Here is a 24847-nt window from a genome sequence, read left to right as displayed (position 1 = left end):
TATCCTTTTCTATCTATCTATCTATCTATCTATCTATCTATCTATCTATCTATCTATCTATCTATCCTTTTCTACCTCATGTCCTCCACTGCTAGACCAGAAGTGCCAGAGAACGTAGATTCTGTTATTTGCTTGTCACCTACCTAGGACCTTGCACAGAGTAGGCTAGCGCTGAGCAAATACTTGTTGATGAACTAAAATGCCAAACCCTGCCCTAGTGGGGACACTAGACCTGATCACACAACCGTCTCATCCTCCAGATCAAGGACTCTCTTTTGTGCCTTGCCTTAGCATTTACCATGGGCTGTGCCTGGGTCCAGGCACCTTGTACTAGTCCCTACAATCATTCTTTCCTAGACCTACAGAGATGAGGAATCAAGGCAGGTGCTTGCGGCCTGGATGAAAGAACGCCAAGAGATCAGGTGAGGGATTGGTTGTTGGAAGGTCATCCAGCTCAGCCTCCCCTCCAATCCACCCCCACCCCCACCCCACCAGTGACATTCATGAGGGAAAAGGGCTGAGAAGAATGGCAGCTTGCTATTTGAGGGCTGGAAAGAACTAATCAGTACACGCTTCTTGGAGGAGGTGGCTTTGAGCTGCAGTCATTCAGCCAAACTGAACCATTAGACTTCATCTGGTCCAGGGGGTTTTAACTTTTATTTGTCATAGACTCATTTCACAGGCTAGATGATGCCTATGGATCTCTTCTCAGAATGATGCATTAAAATGCATGAAATACATAATATTAAAAAAGGAAATCGTGAATAAAGCACCAGCCCTGGATTCAGGAGGACCTGAGTTCAAATTTGACCTCAGACACTTGACACTTACTAGCTGTGTGACAATGAGCAAGTCACTTAACCCTCATTGCCCTGCAAAAAAAAAAAAAGAAAAGAAAAGAAAGGAAATCAATTCTATTGAAAGTCATTCAATTAAACAAAAACAAAAAAACAAATCAAGTTCACAGATTCCAGGTTAAAAACTCCTGTTCTAAACCAACTTCTTTCAATGTACTGATAGAGAAACTGAGATTCAAAGGGAAGACTTCAAGTCAAAAAAAAAAAAATCCAGTCAGTAGCTGAGCCAGCAGCAGGTTAAGAACCCTTGAGCTAGTCAGAATTCTTCATTTTGCAGTCAGACTGAGGCCCAGGCAAGTGGATAAACCCGGAGAGGAAGGGTTTGCCCAGGCCCCGGGGCTCTCTAAGTTTAGCAGAGGCTGAGATGAGGGAGGGGCTCCTGGGCCCGGGAGGTGAGCAGCATGGAGGAGGCCCGATCCCAGGGTGGGCAGCACAGAGGAGGAAGGAGGGAGGGGGCTTGTGCCCACCCCGCCGCTCACCCCGACCCGGGGCACTCTCGCAGGTCTATCACCAAGAACCTCTTCAACCCCCGGTTCGGCAGCATCTTCCGCACCTTCCACAACCCCACGTACTTCTCGCGGAGGCTGGTGCGCTTCTCGGACCTGTACATGGCTTCCCTGAGCTGCCTGCTCAACTACAGCGTGGACTTCACGTTCTATCCCCGCCGCACGCCGCTGCAGCATGAGGCCCCGCTCTGGATGGACCAGCTGTGCACGGGCTGCATGAAGACGCCCTTCCTGGAGGAGATGGTGCACATTCGGTGAGGCTCCGCGGAGGTGGCAGCCCGCCCCCCCCCTCACGTGCCCCGAGCTCCGGCCCCAGGGGAGGACCCGCGCCCTGACCAGCCTCTTCGCTGCTGGGAGCCCGGCTAGTGACATGGGCATCCTAGAGCGCAACCGGTCACCCACCCATCGCCCTACCTGTAGGCATTCAGTGCATCTCCCAGCTAGGCCTAGGGGCTACTTCAGCCCTGGGTGGGGGACAGTGACGTGCCAATCAGAAGCATGCCAGAGAACTGGGCACGCCTGGTAGATTTCCAAGGTCATTGTCCCCTGGGATGAAATTCCCCGGAGGAAGAACGGGACAGGAAGCAGGTTGGACACAAGAACTTTATTTTTTGAGTGGCAGGAGTTTTCAAAAGCTCCCCACCCCCACCTGAGGTACAGCAGCCAGTGTGAGCTGAGTCGTGCAATTGGCCCCTCCCCTGTGGGGCAGAGAGAGGTTTGGGGGCCTAAGGGCCAGGTCAGTGCCCCTCTCTGTCCTACCTGGGAGGGGGTGGAAGCACATGGATACTTTCTGCAGGGGCCAGCCTTGCTCTCTGGCCATTCCCAAATACAGGAGAGAAAATGTGGCCCAAGTCTAAAGGTCCAGGGGGAGGTGAGCTGGTGCCAGTGTTTGGAGGCCCCTGCTTCCCTCCATCTACTGGAGCTAGCTGCTCTGGGCCTAGGGCCAGGAGGGAGGGGGTGCCTGCGGGGCTGTGGGGCGTGGGGAGTAGCCGGGAGTCCTCACAGAAGACAAATAAACGTCCAGTGACTGGTAGGCATAGCTGATTGGGAGCTCCGGTGGTTGTTGCTTAGTGCTTGCCTTCCCTCAGGCTCCTCATGGCTAACTGGGGTCCAGGGCCTCTAGCCAGGGATGGACCTGAGAGTAAGGAGCCCCTCACCCCCCACCCCAGCTCTCCTCATCCAGGGCAATTTGCAGCAAAAAAAAAAATCCCTTGAGGAAAGTTTGGGTCAGAGCTGGACCTTAACATCTAATGAGGTGGTGGCGTGTGTGAGAGAGAGATAGGGAGCAAAATCTGGGTGCCTTGGGCCAACTGTCGCCTCAATGGGCCACATGTCTCCTGCAGGCTTGCTTCTGGCCGTGGCCTCTGTAGGAAGAGGCTGTGCAAATAAGGGTGATGCCCTCCTTCTGTTGGGCTCACTCAGGCCCATGTAAACAAACATCTACTGGGGACGGGGTAGGGGTGGGCAGAGTTGAGTACGGTGAAGAGCCTGATGTAGGTCACCACTCCTCCCAGGCCCTGGTTAGTCCTCTTCAAGGATTCTGTGGGTGTCCGAGAATTCCTTCTCAAGTAATGACTCCTAGGAAGGAAATGGGAGCAGGTCAGGTCTTCTAAGGAGCTCCCTGGCCAGGAGGCTAGTGGCCCTCAATTCAGGTGCCATCTCTCACTGTCCGAGTAAGTTTAGAATGAAGCCAAGGGAGCCACAGGCTTCGAGAAAGTAAGAAGCTTAAGGCAGGCCTGGCAGTTCACATTATCTCTGGGCTCCAGCCTTGCACAGAGAGGCTCAGTGTCTGGCTGGGGGAACACGGGCAGCAGCAATACTACCCTTCTTCCTGCCCTCCCATTGCCGTAGCACCTGATAACAGAGGCCGGTAGCTGCTGCTATCACTTACATCAAAGGGGTCATAGAAGGTGTCACGGCCATCAAAAGTGGGGTTGGGGACAGAGATAAGAGGTGGGCTGGGTCCTTCTTGCCAGGGTGAGAAGTCATCTTCGTCATCTTCAGCCTAGAAGGAGAGGCAGAGCAGTGTCAGGGTGGGGAGGGGGGCAGCAGGTTAGGGGGGTGGGAATCCCCTCTAGGAAAAGGAGGAGCAGGGTGGAGGGCCTTCCTCTCTCCACAACTCCTCCAACCCATTCCCTTCCCATCTACCTTGAAATAGTGGAACTGGAATCCTTGGCCCTTGACTTTGAAGTGGAAATAGAGAGCCACCAATCCCAAAACCAGTCCTACCACCAGGGCAGTGGATGTGCCAACTGCCACAGAAGTGGTGGTCCTTGCCAACATAGCTGCCACCTGTAAACAGAGCATAGGTGCCAGTTGGTGTGAATGCCCGGAGCAGCTGTGGGCCCAGGCTCCCCCTGCATAACCCCTTCAGGAAGGGCAGTCCCAGACATTTAGAACTAGAAGGCCCCTTAGCAGACATCTAGTCCAAACAGTGCTCATCTAGCATCTGCTCAAAAATTTCCTATGGAAACCCCCACCTTCCAAGGCAGCCCAAGCCCACTAACTGTTGGGGAGTTTTCCTTAAATTAAGCCTCGATTTTCCTCCAGCCATTGCTTCTGCTTCTTCCCTCTGGGTCAGATGAGAATATGTCTCATCCCTTAAAACACTGGAAGACGGCCATCATACCCACCCTAGCCCCAAGTCTCACCTACGCTAACCCCAGTTCCATCAACCAATCCTGTGCTGTGGGCTCCGGGTCCTTCAGTAGCCTGGCTGCTCTCCTCTGGATGCAGGGTCCTTCCTGCAGCGCCCACTGACCCCAGTACTCCAGAGTGTTAACTAAACCTCCCCCAGACCTCTGCTCTCCCAGAGGAGCACTCACCACCGGTTCCGGGGGCACAGTGAGGGGGCTCTCGATGGCATGGATGATGCCATTGAAGGCAATGATATCCCATTCCACAACAGCACTGACTCTGACCATACCAGGGTCCTCCTGAATGGGAAAAGGGGAGACTCCTTACGGCATCATTTTCCTGCCTAATTTAGTTGTGGCCAGATCTGACTCTGGGCCAGGAGCCAATCCCTCAGTCACAAGTGCCCAACTGTAAGTAAGGTCAACTGTAGCAAGGTCAATCCACTGAGAAAAATTATTTGCCAGGGGGCAGCTAGGTGGTGCAATGGATAAAGCACTGGCCCTGGATTCAGGAGGACCTGAGTTCAAATGCGGCCTCAAACACTTGACACTTACTAGCTGTGTGACCCTGGGTAAGTCACTTAATCCTCATTTCCCTGCCCTCCCCCCCAAAAAAATCATTTGCCAAGTGGTCCCAGACCTAAATCATGTGCCTGAGCTAGAAGAAATGGCTAGGGGCAGCTAGGTGGTACAGTGGATAGAGCATCGGCCCTGGAGTCAGGAGGACCTGAGTTCAAAACTGACCTTAGACACTTAACACTTACTAGCTGTGTGACCCTGGCAAGTCACTTAATCCCAATTGCCTCACCAAAAAAAAAAAAAAAAAAAGAACTGGCTCTTCCATGACTGGGAGAGTGAGGGGTTGGCATGTGTCTCCTGGGCTTTGGCGGCTGTCAGCCTGCAAAGTGGCTTTTGTCCTAGCACAGTCCATGGACTACAGCTGGGCAGGGGAGTGGGCCGGGGTGGGGGGTGGGGGAATAGGCAGAGCTTTGCTAAAGTAAAGGGCTTCAGCAAATGAATGAAAGCTTCATGTACATCATCCCTTAAATTAATATTACACCTGTATTATTTCAGAGATTCAGTTGCAAATGTTACATTATCTTGAAATACTGGCATTTCTAGTGGCCATTCTTGGCCAGAGCTGTAAAATCAATATTACTCTGCTGTGCAAAATGAAAGGAGCAAAATAAGATTGATCAAATAAAATTTTGTTTCCATATAACCGTATAATATTTTGTTTCAAGTGCTTTGTACATAGGCCTGGCACATAGTAGGTGCTTAATAAATATTGATTAGTTGATTTATAAAAAATAAAAATTTAAAAATAAAGGGCTTGATGCCACCCAATCCCTGGAAGTTGGTAAAAAGAGCAGAAATAAGTGGGTATTGATGGGAGGTAGGTCGATGTACTGCCTCTAGCAAGAGGCCCCTGAAGCAATATGGGAAGGTCCTGTAGTGAAGCCAGGCCAGACAGCAGCAAGATGGGAGAGGAGACATTTATCCACAAGCTGTGGCCAGCTGAGGGATAGCTTAGGGTGTGTGGGGGCGGGGTGCTAACCTTTGTTTTGGTCCTTGTAACCCTTGGATTTTGTTAAACCTAGCTCCTACTGAATAGGAAAGGAAATCGATTCTAGAGTGTAGCATGTAAATTGTATAAGAAAATAAACAGATTAATTTCAAAAGGATGAAATAGTCATTTACCAAACACTCAGCTTCTCTTACCCCCAAGGTGGGGTACACAAGCCCTAGATTGAGAACCTGGACTTGGGGTAGGGTCCAAAGGCCTGGAAGGGGATGGATCTGTTTCCTCTGTTTGTTTTAACCTTATTTCTTTAAGTGAGAGTAAAATCCTTTTTAAAATGCAGTTTCGGAGGGGCAGCTAGTTGGCACAGTGGATAGAGCACCGGCCCTGGAATCAGGAGTACCTGAGTTCAAATCTGACCCCAGACACTTAACACTCACTAGCTGCGTGACCCTGGGCAAGTCACTTAACCCCAATTGCCTCACTAAAAAAACAAAACAAAATGCAGTTTCGGGGTGCAGCTAGATGGCACAGTGGATAGAGCACCGGCCCTGGAATCAGGAGGACCTGAGTTCAAATCCAGCCTCAGACACTTAACACTCACTAGCTGTGTGACCCTGGGCAAGTCACTTAACTCCAATTGCCTCACTAAAAAAACAAACAAAAAATGCAGTTTTGGGGAGCAGCTAGGTGGTGCAGTGGATAAAGCACTAGCCCTGGAGTCAGGAGTACCTGAGTTCAAATCTGGCCCCAGACACTTAACACTCACTAGCTGTGTGACCCTGGGCAAGTCACTTAACCCCAATTGCCTCACTAAAAAAACAAAACAACAAAACAAAACAAAATGCAGTTTCGGGGGGTAGCTAGATGGCACAGTGGATAGAGCATCGGCCCTGGAATCAGGAGGACCTGAGTTCAAATCCAGCCTCAGACACTTAACACTCACTAGCTGTGTGACCCTGGGCAAGTCACTTAACCCCAATTGCCTCACTAAAAAAACAAAAACAAAAAACAAACAAAAAATGCAGTTTCGGGGGGCAGCTAGGTGGTGTAGTGGATAAAACACTGGCCCTGGATTCAGGAAGACCTGAGTTCAAATCTGGCCTCAGACACTTGACACTTACTAGCTGTGTGACTCTGGGCAAGTCACTTAACCCTCATTGCCCCACCAAAAAAAAAAAAAGAAAGAAAAGAAAATGCAGTTTTGAGTTTCAGTCTAACAATGCCTTAAGTCAGGGGCTCTTAACCTGGGGCCCAGAGACCCCACTACCCTAGAGGTCCATGGACTTCAGCCCCAGGTTGGAAGGGCTTGGCAGGTCACTTCCTGCTCCTCAGGACACACAATCCCCCTGGATGTATAGCTCAGTTATCTGAGTCAAAGTAAGGGCCAGGTCTCACAAGTGGAGGTAGAGGGGACAGGGGGAGAGGGAGAGCATAGGAAGGCCAGCTGCTTGTTCAAGGTCAGGGGCCTTACCTTGAACACGGTACTGTTCCCAGCAGAGGAGTTGCTGATGAAAAGCCAATGGCCTGAGTGGGCAGGAAGGATGATGCTCTGGCTGAGGTTCAAGCTTAGGAAGGTGACATTAGAAGCATGCAACTCCAAGTCCTTCCAGCTCAGAGTCTGGGGGCAAAACCATCATCAGCCTCCTCCCTAGTGGTCCCTGTGCTTTAAGGCTGTCTCTCCCCACCCCTAATCACATCATCTATGACTGTTCCACCCAGCCGTCTACCTCAGAAACATCAGAGCTGATCTTCCTTCCCTACATCCCTGGGAGAAGGAGGAAAGCCCCTACTTACTACATTGTCCCCAAACCCAGAGTTGATGGGGACGAAGAGCGTCTTGAAGGTCAGCTCATCAGATAGGAAGCCAAGGAACTCTAGACCGTGCTGCGTGGTGTTGGCATAATCTAGCAGCAACTGGGAGAAGGGGAGTCGGGAGGAAAGGATGAAGGGATGAGACCTGATAGGACAAACCACCCATCCTTGGCTAAGGTAGCCCATCCTGACCTCAGAGCAACCCCCTCCTTCAGTCACCTCAACCCAGAACCTGCAGGCCTCCACCCTCAACCCCATTTGGTTCAACATCTCCCCATCCCACAAACCCCATAGAAGGTGGAGAAGTTGGCATTGGCAGCCAACACGTCCAGCAGCTTTCCATTACAGACTGTGTCTCCATCACCCACAAAGCCATCCCGGCATTGGCACATCACATCTGGATGGGGGATGGGAGAGTTAAACCCTAAAAAAAAAATCCCGCAAGCCCTTCTCTCTCCCACCCACCCCTGGAGCCAAGTACAGAAGCTGGAAGAGAGCCCATGACCCCTCACCATGGACACGGTAGCAGTAGGCATCCCAGCGCTCAGTGAGGTTGCCCTGGGCTCCATGGATGACGATGCCCACGTGATTGCTGTCACAGCTGGGGCTAGGGTAGACACTGGGGTAGGCAGCCGTGCCGTTTGATAGCCAGCCCATCAAGCACAGGTGGAAACCGAGCTGGAGAATGTGGCAAGTGAGGAAGGGAAAAAGGCGTCGTGGGCTAAAACCAGACACTCCTCGGCCTCCTTCAGACCACAGACCCATTCAGCCTCCATCACCTCCTCTAGGGATCATCCTGGCCCCCAAGGCTGACTCCCCCAAGACTTTTCCATCTGGCTCACCATAGCCACGGCCTCTGTGTCTATACAGGGGGCCCTCCTCACCTGCTGAGCTGCTGAGAGCTGGTCCAAGGAAGCTAAGACAGCACCTTGGGCCATGCACTGCTCCTCTGCCTCCCTGAAGGTCAGCTTGTACTTGCCCTTCTGGGACTGCAGGTGAAACACTCCAGCTCGCTTCTCTGCAGACAGAAGGCTAAAAGTCAGGCTCCTGGGACAAAAAGGCAGAGACAAGTAGGCTACAAGGATGGGGGTGGGTAGGAGAGGAAGCTGTGACCTTGGAAGTGGAGGTCAGTGCAGATGGCCTCTGGGTGGCAGGGCCCAGGAGTCTCCAGGCATCGGTCCTCAGGGGGCACAGCCTCCACCAGGCACTGCAGTCCATTCCCCACGTAGCCAGCTCGGCACTCACATCGGCGTGTGTTCTAGGGGGGCATCAATGGCCTCAATACCCCACCAGTCCCCCTCCCCAAGACACCTCTTACCGCCTCTCTGTATCCATAAGATCAGAGACGCAGGGGCAGCTAGGTGGCATAGTGGATAGAGCACTGGCCCTGGATTCAGGAGGACCTGAGTTCAAATCTGACCTCAGACACTTGATACTTACTAGCTGTGTGACCCTGGACAAGTCACTTAACCCTCATTGCCCCACAAAAAAACAAAACAAAACAAAAGATCAGAGACAGAGACCAGCAAGGAACAAAAGCCTGGGCTAGCCTAGCTTAGGGACAAAACTGTTTAGGAAACCTGGGCAAAAGCTACTTCTGAGGATCAGAGGCCATCGGGAGGCCTTCTCTTCTCTTCCTCTCCACAGTTCAGAGGCTGGGGCTGGGGCACCGGCTGGAGCCAGGACCAGGAGCACAGGAGGGGAGCAAGGCTGGGGCTGGGACATGGGCTGGAGCCAGGACCAGGAGCAGAAGCAAGAGCTACTCACCGGGCCGGTGCTAATGCATTCCGCATGCTCACTACAGCCTCCATTCTGGCCATCTGCACAGCGGTCCCGGGCCCTACAGAACACTCCATCACCTTCATAGTCAGGATGGCAAGTACAGGTCACAAGGACACCTTGCTGGCTGCAGTTGGCATGCTGGCTGCAGCCTCCGTGTCCATTCTGGCAATGGTCAATCACTGGAAGAGCATGGGGGACCTTCTCAGGGTACATAAACATAGCACCATCCCAACCGCACCTCCAGCCACTGTTAGCCCCTGATGCTTCTCTGCTCCAGGAGCAGAGCCTCCAGTAAGCCTTCCCAACAACTAGCCCATTGTGAATATGAATAGCACTTTTAGCCTGGAAAAACAATTGAGCACTTAATTATAGAGGGTGTTCCAAAAGTTTTAGCTCTGCTTTAAGAGCGTAAAAGTGCACTGAAACTTGAAACTTTTGAGACAGCCAGTAAATGTATTATCTGGTCACGTGCTGGTCCTCAGTATGAAGCTTCCCATGATCATAATGTGAGTTCCCCAAGGGCAGGGCCTAGGCTGACCCTTCCTTTCTTGACCAAACTGTGCACTCCCCATGGGAAGGACTTCAGTCTGTTCCTCCCCTTTTTCTCCAAGCCTGGATGCTCCCCAGTGGCAGAGCCTGATGCGAACCAGAGGTGACCCACATGACCCCTTCCCCACCCACCTACCTGTGCATTGGTAGCCATCCCCCTCGTAGTCCAGGTTGCATTCGCAGATGTTGTCTTTTCGGCATACAGCGTGGAGATGGCAGGGTGGAGAGCACACAGGTTGCACATCTACCTCCCGAAGTAGAGGTAGTGTCAGTGACCAGGGTCCATTTCCCAGAACCCTCCCTGCTTCCACTGCCCAGACAGTTTTAGTCCCCGTCCCTGTATCCTCGCCATGGCCTCTGCCCCTAAGACACCAGATCTGGCCCTTGCTAGAAGGGAATGTCTAATGCAGAAGGGAATGGAATGATTGCTAGACTGAATCCTCCCTGGGCTCTGGAGAATCACTGGGCCAGCCCGGGCCCCTAGGGGCACCACCACTCTGGACTGGGGAGATTATTTTTCTCACCAGGGCGGCTCTGTCTTCATAGCTGCAAAACTCTTTTCCCTTGTGAATAAACCCCAGGTCATAGAGCCTGGAGGTGGGTGCGTGGATGGGCATCAGCAGAGGGGAAGAGAACAAAAGGATAGAGGGGTAGCTCCTTTCCCTATTAAAGTTCAAATTCCCTAAGAGCAGTACCTATGTTCTATTTATCTTTGTAGACCCTGCACCAGGTGCAAAGTCTTGTCTGAACTAAGCATTTAAGAAACGCCTATTAAAAAAAAAAGAGAGAGAGATCGAATAGGGGCAGCTAGGTGGCATAGTGGATAGAGCATCGGCCCTGGAGCCAGGAGTAGCTGAGTTCAAATCCGGCCTCAGACCCTTAACACTTACTAGCTGTGTGACCCTGGGCAAGTCACTTAATCCCAATTGCCTCACTGAAAAAAAAAACCACAAAAAAACAACCCCCCCCCAAAAAAAAAAAAAAACGCCTGTTAGGTGGCAGCTAGGTGGTGCAGTGGATAGAGCACTGGCCCTGGATTCAGGAGGACCTGAGTTCAAATCCAACCTCAGACACTTAACAATTACTAGCTGTGTGACCCTAGGCAAGTCACTTAACCCCAATTGCCTCCTCACCAAAAAAAAAAAAGAAAGAAAGAAAAGAAACGCCTATTGGGTGGTGCAGTGGATAAAGAGCCAGCCCTGGATTCAGGAGGACCTGAGTTCAAATGTGACCTCAGACACTTTACTAGCTGTGTGACCCTGGGCAAGTCACTTAACCCTCATTGACCTGTCGCTCCTCCCCCCCCCCAAAAAAAAAAGAAAGAAAAAAAAGAAAAAAGAAATGCCTGTTGAATGAATGGATGCAGGTTTCTGGGTATCACTGTCAAAGAACTGTAACCACTGCCTAGGGTAGAATGTGTGGAGCTTTCACATACCCCTAGGACCTCAAGGAGCCACCAAGGACCTGAGTTCTTCTTCCCCTAATCTATCCCCCACTCCCTATAATTCACCAGGAAGTTTGGGGGGAGGGCACATACCCCAATGAAAGGCACCAAAGTTTTCCTGGGGGAAGACAAAAAATGGGTTTCCAACCTTCAGGCATGACCACTTGTGTGTAAACACTCTAAGGGTCTGAAAGCACACACATATGGATAATTAAGGACTCAGATTTGTGCAGGTTCTCAGAGACATGGAGGCATGTGTTCCTATGCGCTTGTGAATATGTCCACGAGACAGGAAGGAAATCAGCATTTGCTTACTGTGTGCCAGGCATTGTGCTCAGTGCCCTACAAATATATCTTGCGTGAGCCTCACAACAACCTTGGGGGATAGGTACTATCATTATGCCCATTTTACAGTTGAGGTAACTGAGACAAGCTGAGGTTAAGTGACTTCCCCAAGATCACACAGCCAGTGTCTGAGACTGGGTCTTCCTGACTCCAAGCCCGGGACTCTATCTGCGGTACCTCTGTAAGGAACAAGAGCTCATAAGCACATACACACACACACATGCACGCACGCACGCACTCGGATACTCACCCAGCTTTACCTCACAGTACTGTCCAGTCCAACCCTCATTGCAGAAGCAGAAGCCAGAGCCTGAGGGGCCATCATCACACTGACCATGGTCTGTGCACTGACAAGCTGGGGGGAACAGAGGGAGGGAGAGTCAGGGGAGACATGTTATTGTTCAGAAAACCTAATTGATTATACTGTTTAAATCTCGCCTTATGTGACCAGTGACTGTTTGAACCCAGAACGTTGACCTGACCTCACTAACTCTTCAGCCATGCTAGAGATGGTTCCCCTAGGTTCTGGGTCTGGCCAAAACATTTATAATTTGGGTCCATTCACCCCTTGTGTTCTGGCTTTGCCCAAATTTTCTTGAATGTTTATATTTACTAACATCTATCTTCATCTGCCTTGCCCTCCTCTCTGGTAGTTTGTGTAGAGGTACCCTTGTCTAAATCTTACATAACGTAAACCTTCCAGGGCCCGGATGAAAGGGGGACACACCTTCTTTCCTGCTCACTCTTCTCTTCCAAACGACCTAATATATTTGTTTCTGAAACTATTTCAAATTTGGGGGTTTGTTCTCATAAACAATGGACTCTTCAGGGGAAATGAGTGAAAGGAGGCTATGAGCCGGAGAGGGGGCTCACCTTTACAGTGAGGGCCAAATGTCCTTGCAGCACAGAGCTCACAGGTCGTCCCATTAAAGCCCTTGCGGCACATACAGGCCCCTGTCCCTGTTATTCCATCACTGCACATTCCATTGTCATTACATGGGTTTTCTGGCCCTCCTGGGCACACTGTGAGCAAAGAAATGTCAGTCCTAGGACCCCAGGGTCCCTGCGATCTCTCCTAGGATTCTCTAAGAGGTTGGGGGTCCTGAGTTGCTCCCTCTGAGCTCCAGCCATGCCCTTATTTATTTATTTATTTATTTATTTATTTATTTATTTATTTATTTATTTATTTATTTATTTATTTATTTATTTATTTATTTATTTATTTATTTATTTATTTATTTATTTATTTATTTATTTATTTATTTATTTATTTATTTTGGGGGGGCAGGGCAATGAGGGTTAAGTGACTTGCCCAGGGTCACACAGCTAGTAAGTATCAAGTGTCTGAGGCCATATTTGAACTCAGGTCCTCCTGAATCCAGGGTCCGTGCTTTATCCACTGCGCCACCTAGCTGCCCCCCATGCCCTTTGGATATCCTGCCAGACAGTCTCCTTTCCCCAACCCAGTGCTGGCATCTCACACTCAATGTGCCCCAAGCTGAACTCACTATTTCTCCTCTAAACCTGCATCTCTTTCCAAGGTCTGGATTCCTCTCAGTTACCTAACCCCCGTGTCACCGTTGACTCCTCCTTCTCCCTCATCCTTGACCAAGGCCTGGGGAATCTACCTCCCCAGCCTCTCTCAAATGAAAGGCCTGGAGAGGGGCTCAGAAACCATAGAGTTCAACTATTTTACAGAGCAGGAAACTGAGCCACAGAGAGAAGTGACTTGCTCTCTCTCAGTCTGGCTCACTGGCACCTTTTCTGGGAGGGAGGCCTCCATTGGCCCCTGACCCCTCCCCCCAGTGTCTCCCCTCTCTGAGATACTTTCTCCCCTCCATAGCCAACTGAGTTTTTTAGTTGTTCCGGGACATTTATCTCACAAAGAGCTCTGCCTCTTTCCCCAGCACACAGACACACAGAGACATAGACATACAGACACACAGAGGCACAGACACAGACAGGCAGAGACACATAGAGAGAGACACAGGCACAAGCACAGACACAGACATAGACACACAGACACATAGACATACAGACAGACACAGACACAGGCACAAGCACAGACACAAACACAGACATAGACACACAGACACAGACACACAGAGACACAGACATACAGACACACAGACACAGACACAGACACAGACACACAGAGACAGAGACACAGGCACAAGCACAGACACGGACACATAGACATACAGACACACAGACACAGACACAGACACAGGCACAAGCACAGACACGGACACAAACACAGACATAGACACACAGACACAGACACATAGACATACAGACACACAGACACAGACACAGGCATAAGCACAGACACGGACACAAACACAGACATAAACACACAGACACACAGACACAGGCACAAGCATAGACACAAACACAGACATAGACACACAGAGACATAGACATACAGACACACAGACACAGACACAGGCACAAGCATAGACACAAACACAGACATAGACACACAGACACGCAGAGACAGAGACACAGGAACAAGCACAGACACAGACACAAACACAGACATAGACACACAGACACAGACACACAGACATAGACACACAGATACACAGACACAGGCACAAGCACAGACACAGACACACAGACAGAGACACAGGCACAAGCACAGACAGACACAGACACACAGACACAGACACAGTCTCTCCCTCCCCCCCCCCCCCCCCCCCCCCCCCCCCCCCCCCCCCCCCCCCCCCCCGCCCATGTCTCTCTTTTTCCCTTCACTCTCTCAAGCTGGACCCCCTGAGGTCAGGCAGGGTCTGAGCTTGAGGAGCTGAGGACGTCAGGGCAGAGGCTAGTGAAGAAGGATGGGGTGAGGGGCTCCAACCTTGGCAGTCGGGACCATAATGTCCCTTGCAACAATCTGGTTTCCAGGTGCCTGTAAAGCAGCGGCGGCGGCAGCCAGTTTTCAAAGACTTTCGGGAGAACAAAAATGAGTTGTAGTAGGATCGAAGGAAAGGTCTCCTGAAAGGGCTGGACCTCATGCAGTACTCGACTTCACCCTGGGAAGCAGTCGGGAGAGTCACCCAGGGGCGACCGGAGCGGGTGTGTGGCAGAGGGACTGGGGTCTGCTCTTGAGACCCACCAATCCACCATTTCACACGTCCTGGCCAATGAACAGTCCCCTCCCCCACCACATCCACCTCTTTCTTCACCTCATCCTTGTATCCTTTGGGACAAGGGGGCGGCATGGCGCATAAGCCACAGTACTGTCTGAATATCTGAAGAAAAGAAAAAGGCACATTCTCTCAGTGACCCCGTCTTGGCTTCCTGTTCCCCACCTCCACCCAACACACCAACCTGCCCCCAACCCCTCAGGGACTCGTGTGTATTTGTGGGATTATCAGGATTTAGAGGAACCTTAGAGATCAAGGAGCCCAATTCTGTCATTTCACAAAGAGGGAAACAGGCTCAGAGGTGTCGGGTCACACAGCTAACAAGAAGCAGAAGCAGGATCTGAACACAGGCCTTCAGAATACAAATACAGGGCTCTTTCCACTACCCGCTCCCCTGAGAAGGAACCAGGGAGGGGTAGGGCTGACATGCCCATAAACCAAAGGCCTCAGCTTAGTCTTCTACCCGTACCTTTGGCACCCTTCCCCTTGCTCCCATTCCCCATCCCCTCTTTGGAGACCCTGGGGTCGCTCGCTGCCCTCCGGCTGCCCTAGGCCTCCTTCTCTGCTCTGCCCCCCACCCCTGTTCATGTCTGGCCATTTCTTCTCTGTCTCCTTCCAGGTTCTAGTCTCAGGGGGACAGGGCTTCACAAGAGGCTGTTTACAAGAGAAAATAAAATGTACAACATTCCTACAGGCCCCAGAAAAGGTAACCAACCCCAGAGCTTCCTCTTCTAATCCCTGGCTCTATCCTCAAGGGCCTGGCCTGCCCCCTGCCCATGCCTAACCCTGACAGGAGCCACCTTTGCTTCTTCCCTGTCCCCCCTAAGTCTCAACACATACCTGTCCCCTCTTACTATGCTCACACACACTTATGTTGGGAATTTATAGCCGGGGAATTTGGATTCAAATTCTAGCACTCCTACTCATTACCTATGTGACTAGTTGACCTCAAAGGTCCCTCTTAGCTCTAAATTTGGGACCCCTCCAGCAGGTCCTCTCCCAAATCACCACAAATATCACACCATCCTCCCACCCCTGCCTCTGACCCCCCGTCAGCCCCTGGCTCTTCTGACCGACAACTGCTCCTTGACATATCGGTCACAGCGGGAACCCAGCCCCGGCGGCTCCAGGAGCTGGTCGATGCCGTAGGCGATGCCCCCCACGAACTCCATGTGTCGCTGCACAATGCGAGCCTCGCCCTCACCAACCAAGAGGTCACCCTGGAGGGGGGAAGGGGGGATTGGAAACGTGCCCACTCCCCCAACTGATGTTTTCTTCCCCCCATATCGAAATCCTACCCCTCTCCTGAGGTCCTTTTAAAAACTCTCATGCCCACAACTCCTTATTGTCCCCAGGAGTTTGGGGAGGGGGAGCTTTCTGAATGAAGACTATGTCTCCTCGCTATTCAAAAGACCATGATGATCCCTCTAAAGAAATTATACTAGATTGCATAGATATAACCTATATCAGATTACCTGCCGTCTAGGGGAGAGGGGAGGGAGGGAGAAAAATCTGAAATTGGAAATCTTATATGAACAAATGTCGAAAACTATTTCTACATGTAACTGGAAAATAATAAAATACTTTTTTTTTTTTTTTTTTTTTTTTTTTAGTGAGGCAATTGGGGTTAAGTGACTTGCCCAGGGTCACACAGCTAGTAAGTGTTAAGTGTCTGAGGCCGGATTTGAACTCAGGTACTCCTGACTCCAGGGCCGGTGCTCTATCCACTGCGCCACCTAGCTGCCCCCATAAAATACTTTTTTTTTTTTAAAAAAAAAAGAAATGATATTAGAGATCTCTACTGCAAGATGACCTGTTCATTCCACCTTCACCAGGAAGCCTTCTTGATCCTCTCCACATCCTCAGGCATCCCTCCCTCCAAACTTCCTCTGCACCTACTCCAGGCACAATTCACCCTGGCACTCCCCCTTCTCCAGGCCTCCCTAATTCCTAGGTGGAAATCCCAGATCCTCCAGACTGTAAGCTCCCTGAAGACAGGTTTGATCTTTCCCTTTGTTCTTTCCTTTCCATTCGGTCTCTCCTTGCCCCATTGTTGCTGAGGACGCAGTCAAGTCTAAGGGCAACTGCTGAAGGCCTGTGGTTTGGGGCCATCCTGGTTAGGTTCTGTCTCCATACCATTATAGCTTCTTTTTTTTGGTTGTTTTTTGTTTGTTTGTTTTTTGGAGGCAATTGGGGTTAAGTGACTTGCCCAAGGTCACACAGCTAATAAGTGTCAAATGTCTGAGGCCGGATTTGAACTCAGGTATTCCTGACTCCAGGGCTGGTGCTCTATCCACTGTGCCACCTAGCTGCCCCTACCATTATAGCTTCTTGACTTACCGGCAGGGTCTTGCTACAGGAGAAGGAGATGGGGGAGCCATGCATCGTTCGGAGCTCACCCAGGCTGGGTATGTCAGAGGCCAGAGCCTGAGGGAGGACAGAGGGGAAAATTCAGCAAAAGCCACAAAGGATGAGGGCTAGAAACCTGAGGGGAGATGGCCTGGGCATTCCAGCCCATGGTACAGACAGATCCCTGAGGATGCCATTCCGGGGATGCTGACAAATCCTGTGGGATCTCCGAGGGCAAGGTTTGGCTGAGGCTTAAGGAAGACAAGAGGCAGCCAGCCCCACCCATCCTCACCTTGACATTGCGGATGACGTGGCCCCTCAAGATGGCGGCCAACTTCCCCCGATGATCCTCATGGTAAAGCCAGGCCTGACGTTCAGGGGAGAGGGCTCTTAAGGCTTCATCCGTGGGCCAGAGAACAGTGAAGGGCTGGTGGGTCTTATCATAGAACATTGGAAGCACCCTGGCTGTCTGTCACGATACGAAGGGCAAGGCTATGGCCCCAGACCCAGACACCCGCTAAACCCGGCTGCCAAGCATAGATCTAAGGAGGAAGTTCTGAGCAATAGGAAGATGACCCAAAGAAGCCCAGGACCCTCCCTTCCTCGGGATCGTGATGACCAGAGTGGGGTGGGTTGAGCGGTGTCAGCTGGGAGTGAGGAAAAGGTGGGCAGCATGGTACCTTTGGGCCCCAGGAAGGCAAACCAGTAACTTTCTGGTCTCAGGCTCAGACCCCATGAACCCCTCATAAGCACATCTGGCTCAAACAAATGTACACACGTACACACACGTACACACATGTACACACACATGCAAGTGCACACAAACGAGTTCTGTTTGAACAGACTCTCCTTCAGGTCTTCCTTTGTATCTCAAGAATTGATCACAGTGCCCAGCACACAGTAGATGCTTAATCAAACTTGGCCAATTGAGACACAGAGACCTACGTGTGCACATACACACACAGGTCCCCGTGTCCATGGACATTCTTCGACATGTAGACTGAGCCACCGAGGCTTATCTGTACATACGTGCAAGCGCCTGGTTCAGAACGGACAGACACACTCGGTGAGCTCACACAGACAGTTACCGTCAGAAGTTTGCTGAAGATCGTGTAGCCCCAGCTCTCAGCTGCTTCTGTGATGTTTTGCTGGAAATGAAAGGAACCCCCAAAGCCGTGAAAAAGATACCCCCGAAACAAGTAAAAGAGCTGCCATTCCCATTTCTAGGGGCCCCTGCGAGTTACAAATCACTCTCCCCACCACAAACACTGGAGGGAGGCTACCAGCCTTAATAACCCAATTCCTTTTTTGCAGAGGTGGAGAGGCCAAACTGGCCTGGAGAAGGAGGATCTGAAGCCAAATGTCCCTCCTCTAAGCCCGGCCTTTCCCCCAGGAGTCCCCATTGCCTCGAGCTGACTCGGCCCCCTCCCCAGGGGTCCTGTTGTACCTTGGGTGGCAGTGATGAGGTGTTGGTCCAGTGTACAACCTCTGGGGGCAGCAGCAGTTTGTCAATGAAATGGAGGACCCCGTTCACCCCAATCTGGTCTTCGGTCACCACTCGGGCATACTCATTGATATAGATGCTTCCCTGCAAGGGGGCAAGAGAAGCATGGTGCTGGTGGCTTTGGACTCCCCCTCCCCAGCCCCCGGGGCACTCTGGAAACCTGTTTACCCTCAGAGAAGGATTGATTTCATGTAAAGGATATGAGATGTAGAAGCCAGAAGGAACCCTCAATATCATCTGGCTGGGCCAGAAGGCATTAACTTTTTTTATGACATGGACCTCTTGGGCAGTCTGGTGAAGCCCCCTTCCCGGAATCATGGGTTTTTGTTGTTGTTGTTGTTGTTTGTTTGGTTGGTTTTTTGTTTTTTTGGTGGAGCAATGGAGGTTAAGTGATTTGCCCAGGGTCACATAGCTAGTAAGTATCAAATGTCTGAGGTCAGATTTGAACTCAGGTACTCCTGAATCCAAGGCTGGTGCTTTATCCACTATGCTACCTAGCTGCCCCCTGAATCAGGTTTTTAAGTGCATAAAATAAAATAAAATACATAAGATTACCAAGAAAACCAATTACATTTTTTTTAAAGTGAGGTAGTTGGGGTTAAGTGACTTGCCCAGGGTCACACAGTAAGTGTTAAGTGTCTGAGGCCAGATTTGAACTCAGGTCTTCCTGACGCCAGGGCCAGTGCTCTATCCACTGCGCCACCTAGCTGCCCCAATTACATTTTTAAAAACACAATTTCATGGGCCCCAAGTTGACCCCTATTCTAGACCAACCCCTTTATTCTACTGATGGGGAAACGGAGGCTCTTGTAGAAGACTCCTTAGAGGGGTCTCAAAGGCCCAGCTGATGGCCAAACCAGTCCTAGAATCTAGTCGTGCTGACTTCCAGGCTAAGGCACACAGCTTCAAAGCCAATCTTTCCCTCTCTCACCCAGAGGCTTCCCCCTCCTCCCAGCTCCCCTCCCTCAGGCCCCCTCACCTCACGTTGGCTGAAGTGGAGCTTGTAGCCAGACAGGGTGGTCACATATCCTGCATCCAGCAGGTCCTGGGTCAGCAAGCGCCTACACCCCACCGTGTGGTATCGGAACAGAAGCTGCCGATGGATGCTGAATGTGGCAAGCTCTCTCTGGGGGTGGAGAAAGAAGCTTAGGTCCAGTCCATCTATCCTTGAGACGTGTCCAGTCATTTCATTTATTCCACTCTCACCCCTGCCCACACTCGACCTCCAGTCCCCCCTCCCCCATAAGGATGGTCTGGAGAGGAATGTGGAAGGAAGGGAGTGTTGGGGGATGCCTGAACCTTGACCCAGGCTTCTACCTCACCCTCCCCAGCTCATCTTAGCCCGGCCCAGGAGGGTCTCCTCTTAGAGTTACCCGGGTAAAGTTCTTCATCCAGTCTTCTTTAGGGACAAAGATTGTGAAGGGCCCATCTCCCTTCAATTCCTGATATTCCTGTGAAGGAGAGATGTAAGACTGTGGGTGCCACGGAGATTGGGAGCCATGAGCTCTGCACCCTTGGCCAAGCTTGGGATCCAGAAGCCAGAGGAAGCAGAGAGAGCTTTGGTGCACAATCACTGTGAAAATGCACACACGAGGCACCCTTCTTTTACAGATGGGGAACAGCGTCCAGAGAGGAGGCGAGCCTGACTCTCCTCACTCCCAGCCTACGGCTCTTCCTATTAACGCTCAAGGAGTCAGAACTCTAGGAAGGGGTGCGACAAGTAGGAGTCACGACCCTGAATTTGGGGAGTCCGTGGTCCAAGAAGTGACAGGGCGCCATCCTCAGGAAGCCTCCAGTGGAGAGGGCGACAGAGGGAGGAGAGAAAAATCTTTTGCTTTCAAGGGGCTTCAAGTCCGAAGGGGAGATGCGGCCCTAACTATGGGAGGGGTAAAAGCTGCTGAGCCCCGGGAGAAGATGGGCTGGGTTAGGACCGGCCCATCCATCCTCAGCAGCGTCGATCCGCTGCTTACCATAAAGTAGTGGCTGAAAAAGGCCGCATCCTTGTCCCGGAGTAGCTCCTGGTGAGGCAGCGAGGGCATATGGGGAGGAGAACACAGAGTTGACTTTGGCTCATGCTGTATGTAGGTGCCTTTCCCTTCCACATCCCAAACACCCAAGGACTTAAGTCTCTGCCTGGGTTCATGGCCCAAGCTCCGTCTTAAGCTTGGGGTTGACAATTTATTGGGGAAGATGCAGGACTCCGGCTGGTGGAAGGTGGGGCGGTGCTGGCATAGGATCAGAGATTCAGAGCAGGAAGGGATGATGGAATCCATTGAGTCAGTCCAATGCTCTCATTTTTTTTTTTAGTGAGGCAATTGGGGTTAAGTGACTTGCCCAGGGTCACACAGCTAGTAAGTGTTAAGTGTCTGAGGCCGGATTTGAACTCAGCTACTCCTGACTCCAGGGCCGGTGCTCTATCCACTGCGCCACCTAGCCGCCCCCAATGCTCTCATTTTACAAATGAGAAAACTGAGGCCCCAAAAGATGAGCTACTTAAGGGTCTAAGACAGGATGTGAACTTAGCTCCATCTGATTTCAATGTACCTTGCTATCTCCCCTGGGTATAATGTGAGGGATGGGAAAAAGCAGTACGGGTGGAGGGGGTGGGCTCTTCAGGAAAGGACAACTTCCCTACACTGGAGTTGGGGGAGGCAGGGTTTGGCACAAGGCAAGGGATGCCAGAGCTCAGTCTGAAGCAGAGGTCCCTAGACTTGGACAGACTTCTCCCAGGCTCTCTGAGGGGGTTCAGGGACCCTGCCAGAAGGTGCCTCACCAGGCTTATCCTGGTCCGGCAGGTAAAGCCATCACCAACAGTAGTGACGCCACAAATGCAGGTCCTCTGTCCAGGCCCTGTGTTGTTACATGAAGCATAGGGGCTGCAGCCTCCATTGTCCTGGAGCAGAACAGAGTGGATGGGTCCATGGGGACGCCCTCCAAGGCCATCTGTCCTCTAACCTGGAGAAGCTGGGACCAAGCAATGGAGACCAGAAAGGGGACAGTGCCCCTATCTCCCCCCCCCCAGTATGCCCCAAACAGTGTCAGGGCTACTAGATAGCAGAGTCCTGCAGGAGGGACACCCTCCTCCCCCTCCCTTCAGATAGCCCGGAAAGGCCCCAGATGCAAGAGGAAGGCATTGCTACCTCTGTCCCTCTCCCAACCTCAGTCTCCCCTTCTATAGAACGGAAAGCTGGAGTATTAAGAGGACACACCTCTGTGCAGGGGTTGATGGGGACACAGCTCTGGATTCCATCCCCAGTGTAACCAGGTCCACAGTTACAGGCCACCTAACCCCCAACACAGTGATAGCTATTAGTCTGCTTGAGTTGGGGGTCCCTGTCTTAGGGGTACACACTGCCCCAGCCCTCAGGGAGACCCTAGTCTTAGGGGTACACACTGCCCCAGCCCTCAGGGAGACCCCAGTCTTAGGGGTACATACTGCCCCAGCCCTCAGGGAGAACCTACTCTGAGAGGGAAACACCTTCCATCCCCCCAGGGAAATTCTAATCTAAGGAAGCCCAGTTCTGAGATCCTGGGGGAAGAGGGAGATCCAGGTTACTTGCAGGGGCAGAGTCTGGGTAAGCCCACGCCCCAGCCTGACAGCTACCTCCGGCCCCAGCAGACTTCATTCAGGTCACTGACCTGGCTGGGCCCTGTCGGGACACACTCAGCCTTAGCATGGCAGCCACCATTCTTATTCAGGCACCTATTGATTTCTAAGGGGAGGAAAGTAAAGGTAGTGAATCAAAGGGTGGGAAGAGGGGGCAGCTAGGTGGCGCAGTGGATAAAGCACCAACCCTGGATTCAGGAGGACTTGAATTCAAATCTAGCCTCAGACACTTGACACTAGCTGTGTGACCCTGGGCAAGTCACTTAACCCTCATTGCCCAAAAGAGGAAGGGCATTGCCAGAATTCAGGCCATTTCCCCTAGGGAGCTGTCCAGCCTCCAGGGTTCTAGGGACCTGGCTGCATTTGTCTAGTTTTCTTCTGTCTCCCTCAGTCTTTGTGTTTCTCTCTCCCTCACTTGTTTTCCCAAGGAGAGAAGACACGGCTCCTTCACCTCTGCTGCCTCCCACCGGGAAGTCCCTTCTTGTGTCTGACCTCAGTCCCTTTCTGCTTCAGTCTTAGCCTATTTCTTGGCCAGGCCTCTCACCCAGACACAGCTCCCCGTCCCCAGCATAGGCCTGCTTGCAGGTGCATGTCCTCTGTCCAGGGGCCACCTTGGTGCAGTTAGCATAGGGGGAACAGCCGCCATGATCCTGAGCGCAAGGGTCCACTTCTGTAGAAGGGCAGGGAGGGGAAAGATGTCATGAGGGGACAGGGAGAGTGACCAGGGATGAGGAGACAAGGTGGGGACCAGGGGCTGGGCCTGAGATTTCTTTTAGGCCAGGAGTTGTAGGACAGCCTGGGTCAGATCTGAGAGAGCTGGGGAGGGCAGTGATGGGGCAAAGGGAACTATCTCTCATGGGCTGAAGAGTCTCTCTGGGTTGAGGGAATACTGTTTTGGGAGCATTCCGAGGACCTGAGCAGCTGGTGCCATTGCCAGAGTATCCAGCAGAGCAGATGCAGGAGGCGTTGATGCAACTGGAAGGAAAGAGACATGCCCTCAGTCAGTCCTGTAGCCCCACCTCAGGGTCAGGGAGAGAGCTCCAGGACGGACCCGGCCGTCCCCCGCCCAGCCCTACAGACAACCCTGAAGCCTCACTCACTTGGCAAAGGGGTCACATTTTTCCAGACACGATGAAGTAGTGATCTCTGCGGGGAAATTCGGACAATGTCATAGGTCAGCTCACAGTCAGGGTTGGGGAAGGAGCCCAAGATGGAGCCAGGGAGGGGCTTCCTCCTCACAACCCCAGTCATCCAGGGGCCCGCAGAGCTGCCCCACAGTCCCAAGCCCATCTCTGGCCCTCACCTTGGTCACAACGGGGGCCTTTCCAGCCCACATTGCAGCTGCAGCTCCCATTGCCATGCAGACCATCCTGGCATATTCCATGGGCACAGTTACAGACTGGGGGAGGGAGAAAGGAGAGGAATTCAGTGGTGACCAATACCCCCACCCCACCCTATTCCTCTGGCCTCGTCCTTTTAGGATCAGGCTAGGGATCCCCTCAACCCCCCCACCTCCTCCATTCTCGCCTCCCTAACCCTGATTCACCTGAGGAATACTGAATGGGCCTCGCTCAGCATTCAAACTCTTTGGGGTTGGCTTGTGAGCCCTGTGGACTTCTGAACAGGTAAGAACACTGAGGGTCCCAGGAAGGCAGGCATCTTGCCCAGCCTGGCCCTTCTGCAGGCCCTTACCTCCAGCACAGTCAGGCCCATAGCGCCCCAGCTCACATCCTTCACAGGCAGTGCCGTGGAAGCCTTCATGGCAGCGACACTCTCCACTCCCTAGGAGACCGTCCTGGCACTGCCCATGGCCTGAGCAGTTACCACCTGGACCCCCAGGGCAGGCCTCACAAAGGGTTCCAAAGTAGCCAGGGCAGCAGTCGGGGATCTAGGGGTAAATGTAGGGGATGGATTATAATAGACCTACTGGGGTCCAGTGTCAAAGCCTCAGCTCATCGAGCTCATTCATGTTATGCAGAGCAGGGAATGGAGGACCAGAGAGGGAACAAGGACTTGCCCAAAGTCCCATAGTGAGTTAGTTAAAAACAATAAAAATAACAAAGGCTGGTAGTGGAACCCTGGTCTTCTAACTCTCAACCCAGGGCCCATGATTAGGGGTTCCAAGCCCCTGCAATAGGACTGAGTCACCCTGTCTGAAACCAGCCCTTAGTTCCTCTGGCAGTGACAAGTATACCTTCTAGGAAATAGAGTCTGGAAGGGAGAAACCCAGACCTAATCTGGGCTCTTCCTGTGGGTCCTTTATCCCCTATTCCTCTCTCCAGGTCCAGCCTCAGCCACTGCCCTCTCCCCTCTTGGGTCACAGCATTGAGGGAGTTCTTGGGACAAACCTCTATTTTCTTGACACATGTGTAGTAGCAGCCTTGGACCCGAATTTCATTAGACAAGTAGATACAGCGCTCTTGAGGGCCTTCCTAGAAATACCAAAATGGGAGGGAAGGGATTTAGTTAAGGGGTGAGACACAGCTAGGAATGGAACTTTGATATAAACAGAAAAAGACAGAGGGTAAGACATATACCAAGCTAAAGAAACTAAGACACTGAAAAAGACAGAGATAGAAATGAAGATAAGCAAAGATAGAGATATAAAGACAAAAAAAAAATAGCAGTGACAAATCAAGACAGAAAGAAAAAGTAACAAACTCAGAGAAAAAGATATAAACAGAAATAATGGCAAGATGAAGAGAAACAGTGATAAACTGAAACAGAAAAACTAAGATAAATTAAAACAGAAAAATTGGGGTAAATTGATAGGAAAAGATAA

At 51.6% G+C, this 24847-nt stretch overlaps 2 protein-coding genes across 2 annotated transcripts in view; one reads left to right on the top strand and one right to left on the bottom strand.

Moving 5' to 3' along the window:
• The window catches only part of NT5DC2 (5'-nucleotidase domain containing 2), a 33569-nt gene extending 28343 nt beyond the window's left edge, over positions 1–5226 (top strand). The window contains exons 13-14 of the mRNA XM_043969141.1: positions 358–422; positions 1360–5226. Of these exons, the coding sequence (XP_043825076.1) occupies positions 358–422; positions 1360–1621 (327 nt within the window). The 3' untranslated portion in view covers positions 1622–5226. The remainder of the gene's footprint in view (positions 1–357; positions 423–1359) is intronic.
• Positions 1953–24847, bottom strand: part of STAB1 (stabilin 1) — a 63881-nt gene continuing 40986 nt past the window's right edge. Inside the window, exons 37-69 of the mRNA XM_043969130.1 lie at positions 24414–24497; positions 23758–23953; positions 23369–23464; positions 23166–23211; positions 22979–23040; positions 22610–22735; positions 22098–22171; positions 21668–21742; positions 21232–21351; positions 20429–20476; positions 19832–19909; positions 19438–19584; positions 18402–18542; positions 18043–18102; positions 17247–17423; positions 16946–17032; positions 15679–15825; positions 14645–14710; positions 14317–14491; positions 12330–12479; positions 11707–11811; positions 9804–9911; positions 9104–9297; positions 8450–8594; positions 8221–8354; positions 7849–8014; positions 7624–7733; positions 7319–7438; positions 6996–7142; positions 4189–4299; positions 3512–3655; positions 3255–3368; positions 1953–2941 (exon numbers count right to left, since the gene is read on the bottom strand). Of these exons, the coding sequence (XP_043825065.1) occupies positions 2885–2941; positions 3255–3368; positions 3512–3655; positions 4189–4299; positions 6996–7142; positions 7319–7438; positions 7624–7733; positions 7849–8014; positions 8221–8354; positions 8450–8594; positions 9104–9297; positions 9804–9911; positions 11707–11811; positions 12330–12479; positions 14317–14491; positions 14645–14710; positions 15679–15825; positions 16946–17032; positions 17247–17423; positions 18043–18102; positions 18402–18542; positions 19438–19584; positions 19832–19909; positions 20429–20476; positions 21232–21351; positions 21668–21742; positions 22098–22171; positions 22610–22735; positions 22979–23040; positions 23166–23211; positions 23369–23464; positions 23758–23953; positions 24414–24497 (3810 nt within the window). The 3' untranslated portion in view covers positions 1953–2884. The remainder of the gene's footprint in view (positions 2942–3254; positions 3369–3511; positions 3656–4188; positions 4300–6995; positions 7143–7318; positions 7439–7623; positions 7734–7848; positions 8015–8220; positions 8355–8449; positions 8595–9103; positions 9298–9803; positions 9912–11706; positions 11812–12329; positions 12480–14316; positions 14492–14644; positions 14711–15678; positions 15826–16945; positions 17033–17246; positions 17424–18042; positions 18103–18401; positions 18543–19437; positions 19585–19831; positions 19910–20428; positions 20477–21231; positions 21352–21667; positions 21743–22097; positions 22172–22609; positions 22736–22978; positions 23041–23165; positions 23212–23368; positions 23465–23757; positions 23954–24413; positions 24498–24847) is intronic.

This window comes from Dromiciops gliroides, chromosome 1 (assembly GCF_019393635.1).
Source record: "Dromiciops gliroides isolate mDroGli1 chromosome 1, mDroGli1.pri, whole genome shotgun sequence".
Taxonomy (NCBI): Eukaryota; Metazoa; Chordata; class Mammalia; order Microbiotheria; family Microbiotheriidae; genus Dromiciops; species Dromiciops gliroides.
The sequence above is the reverse complement of the archived record's forward strand: the minus strand, read 5'-3'. Positions and strand labels throughout refer to the sequence as shown.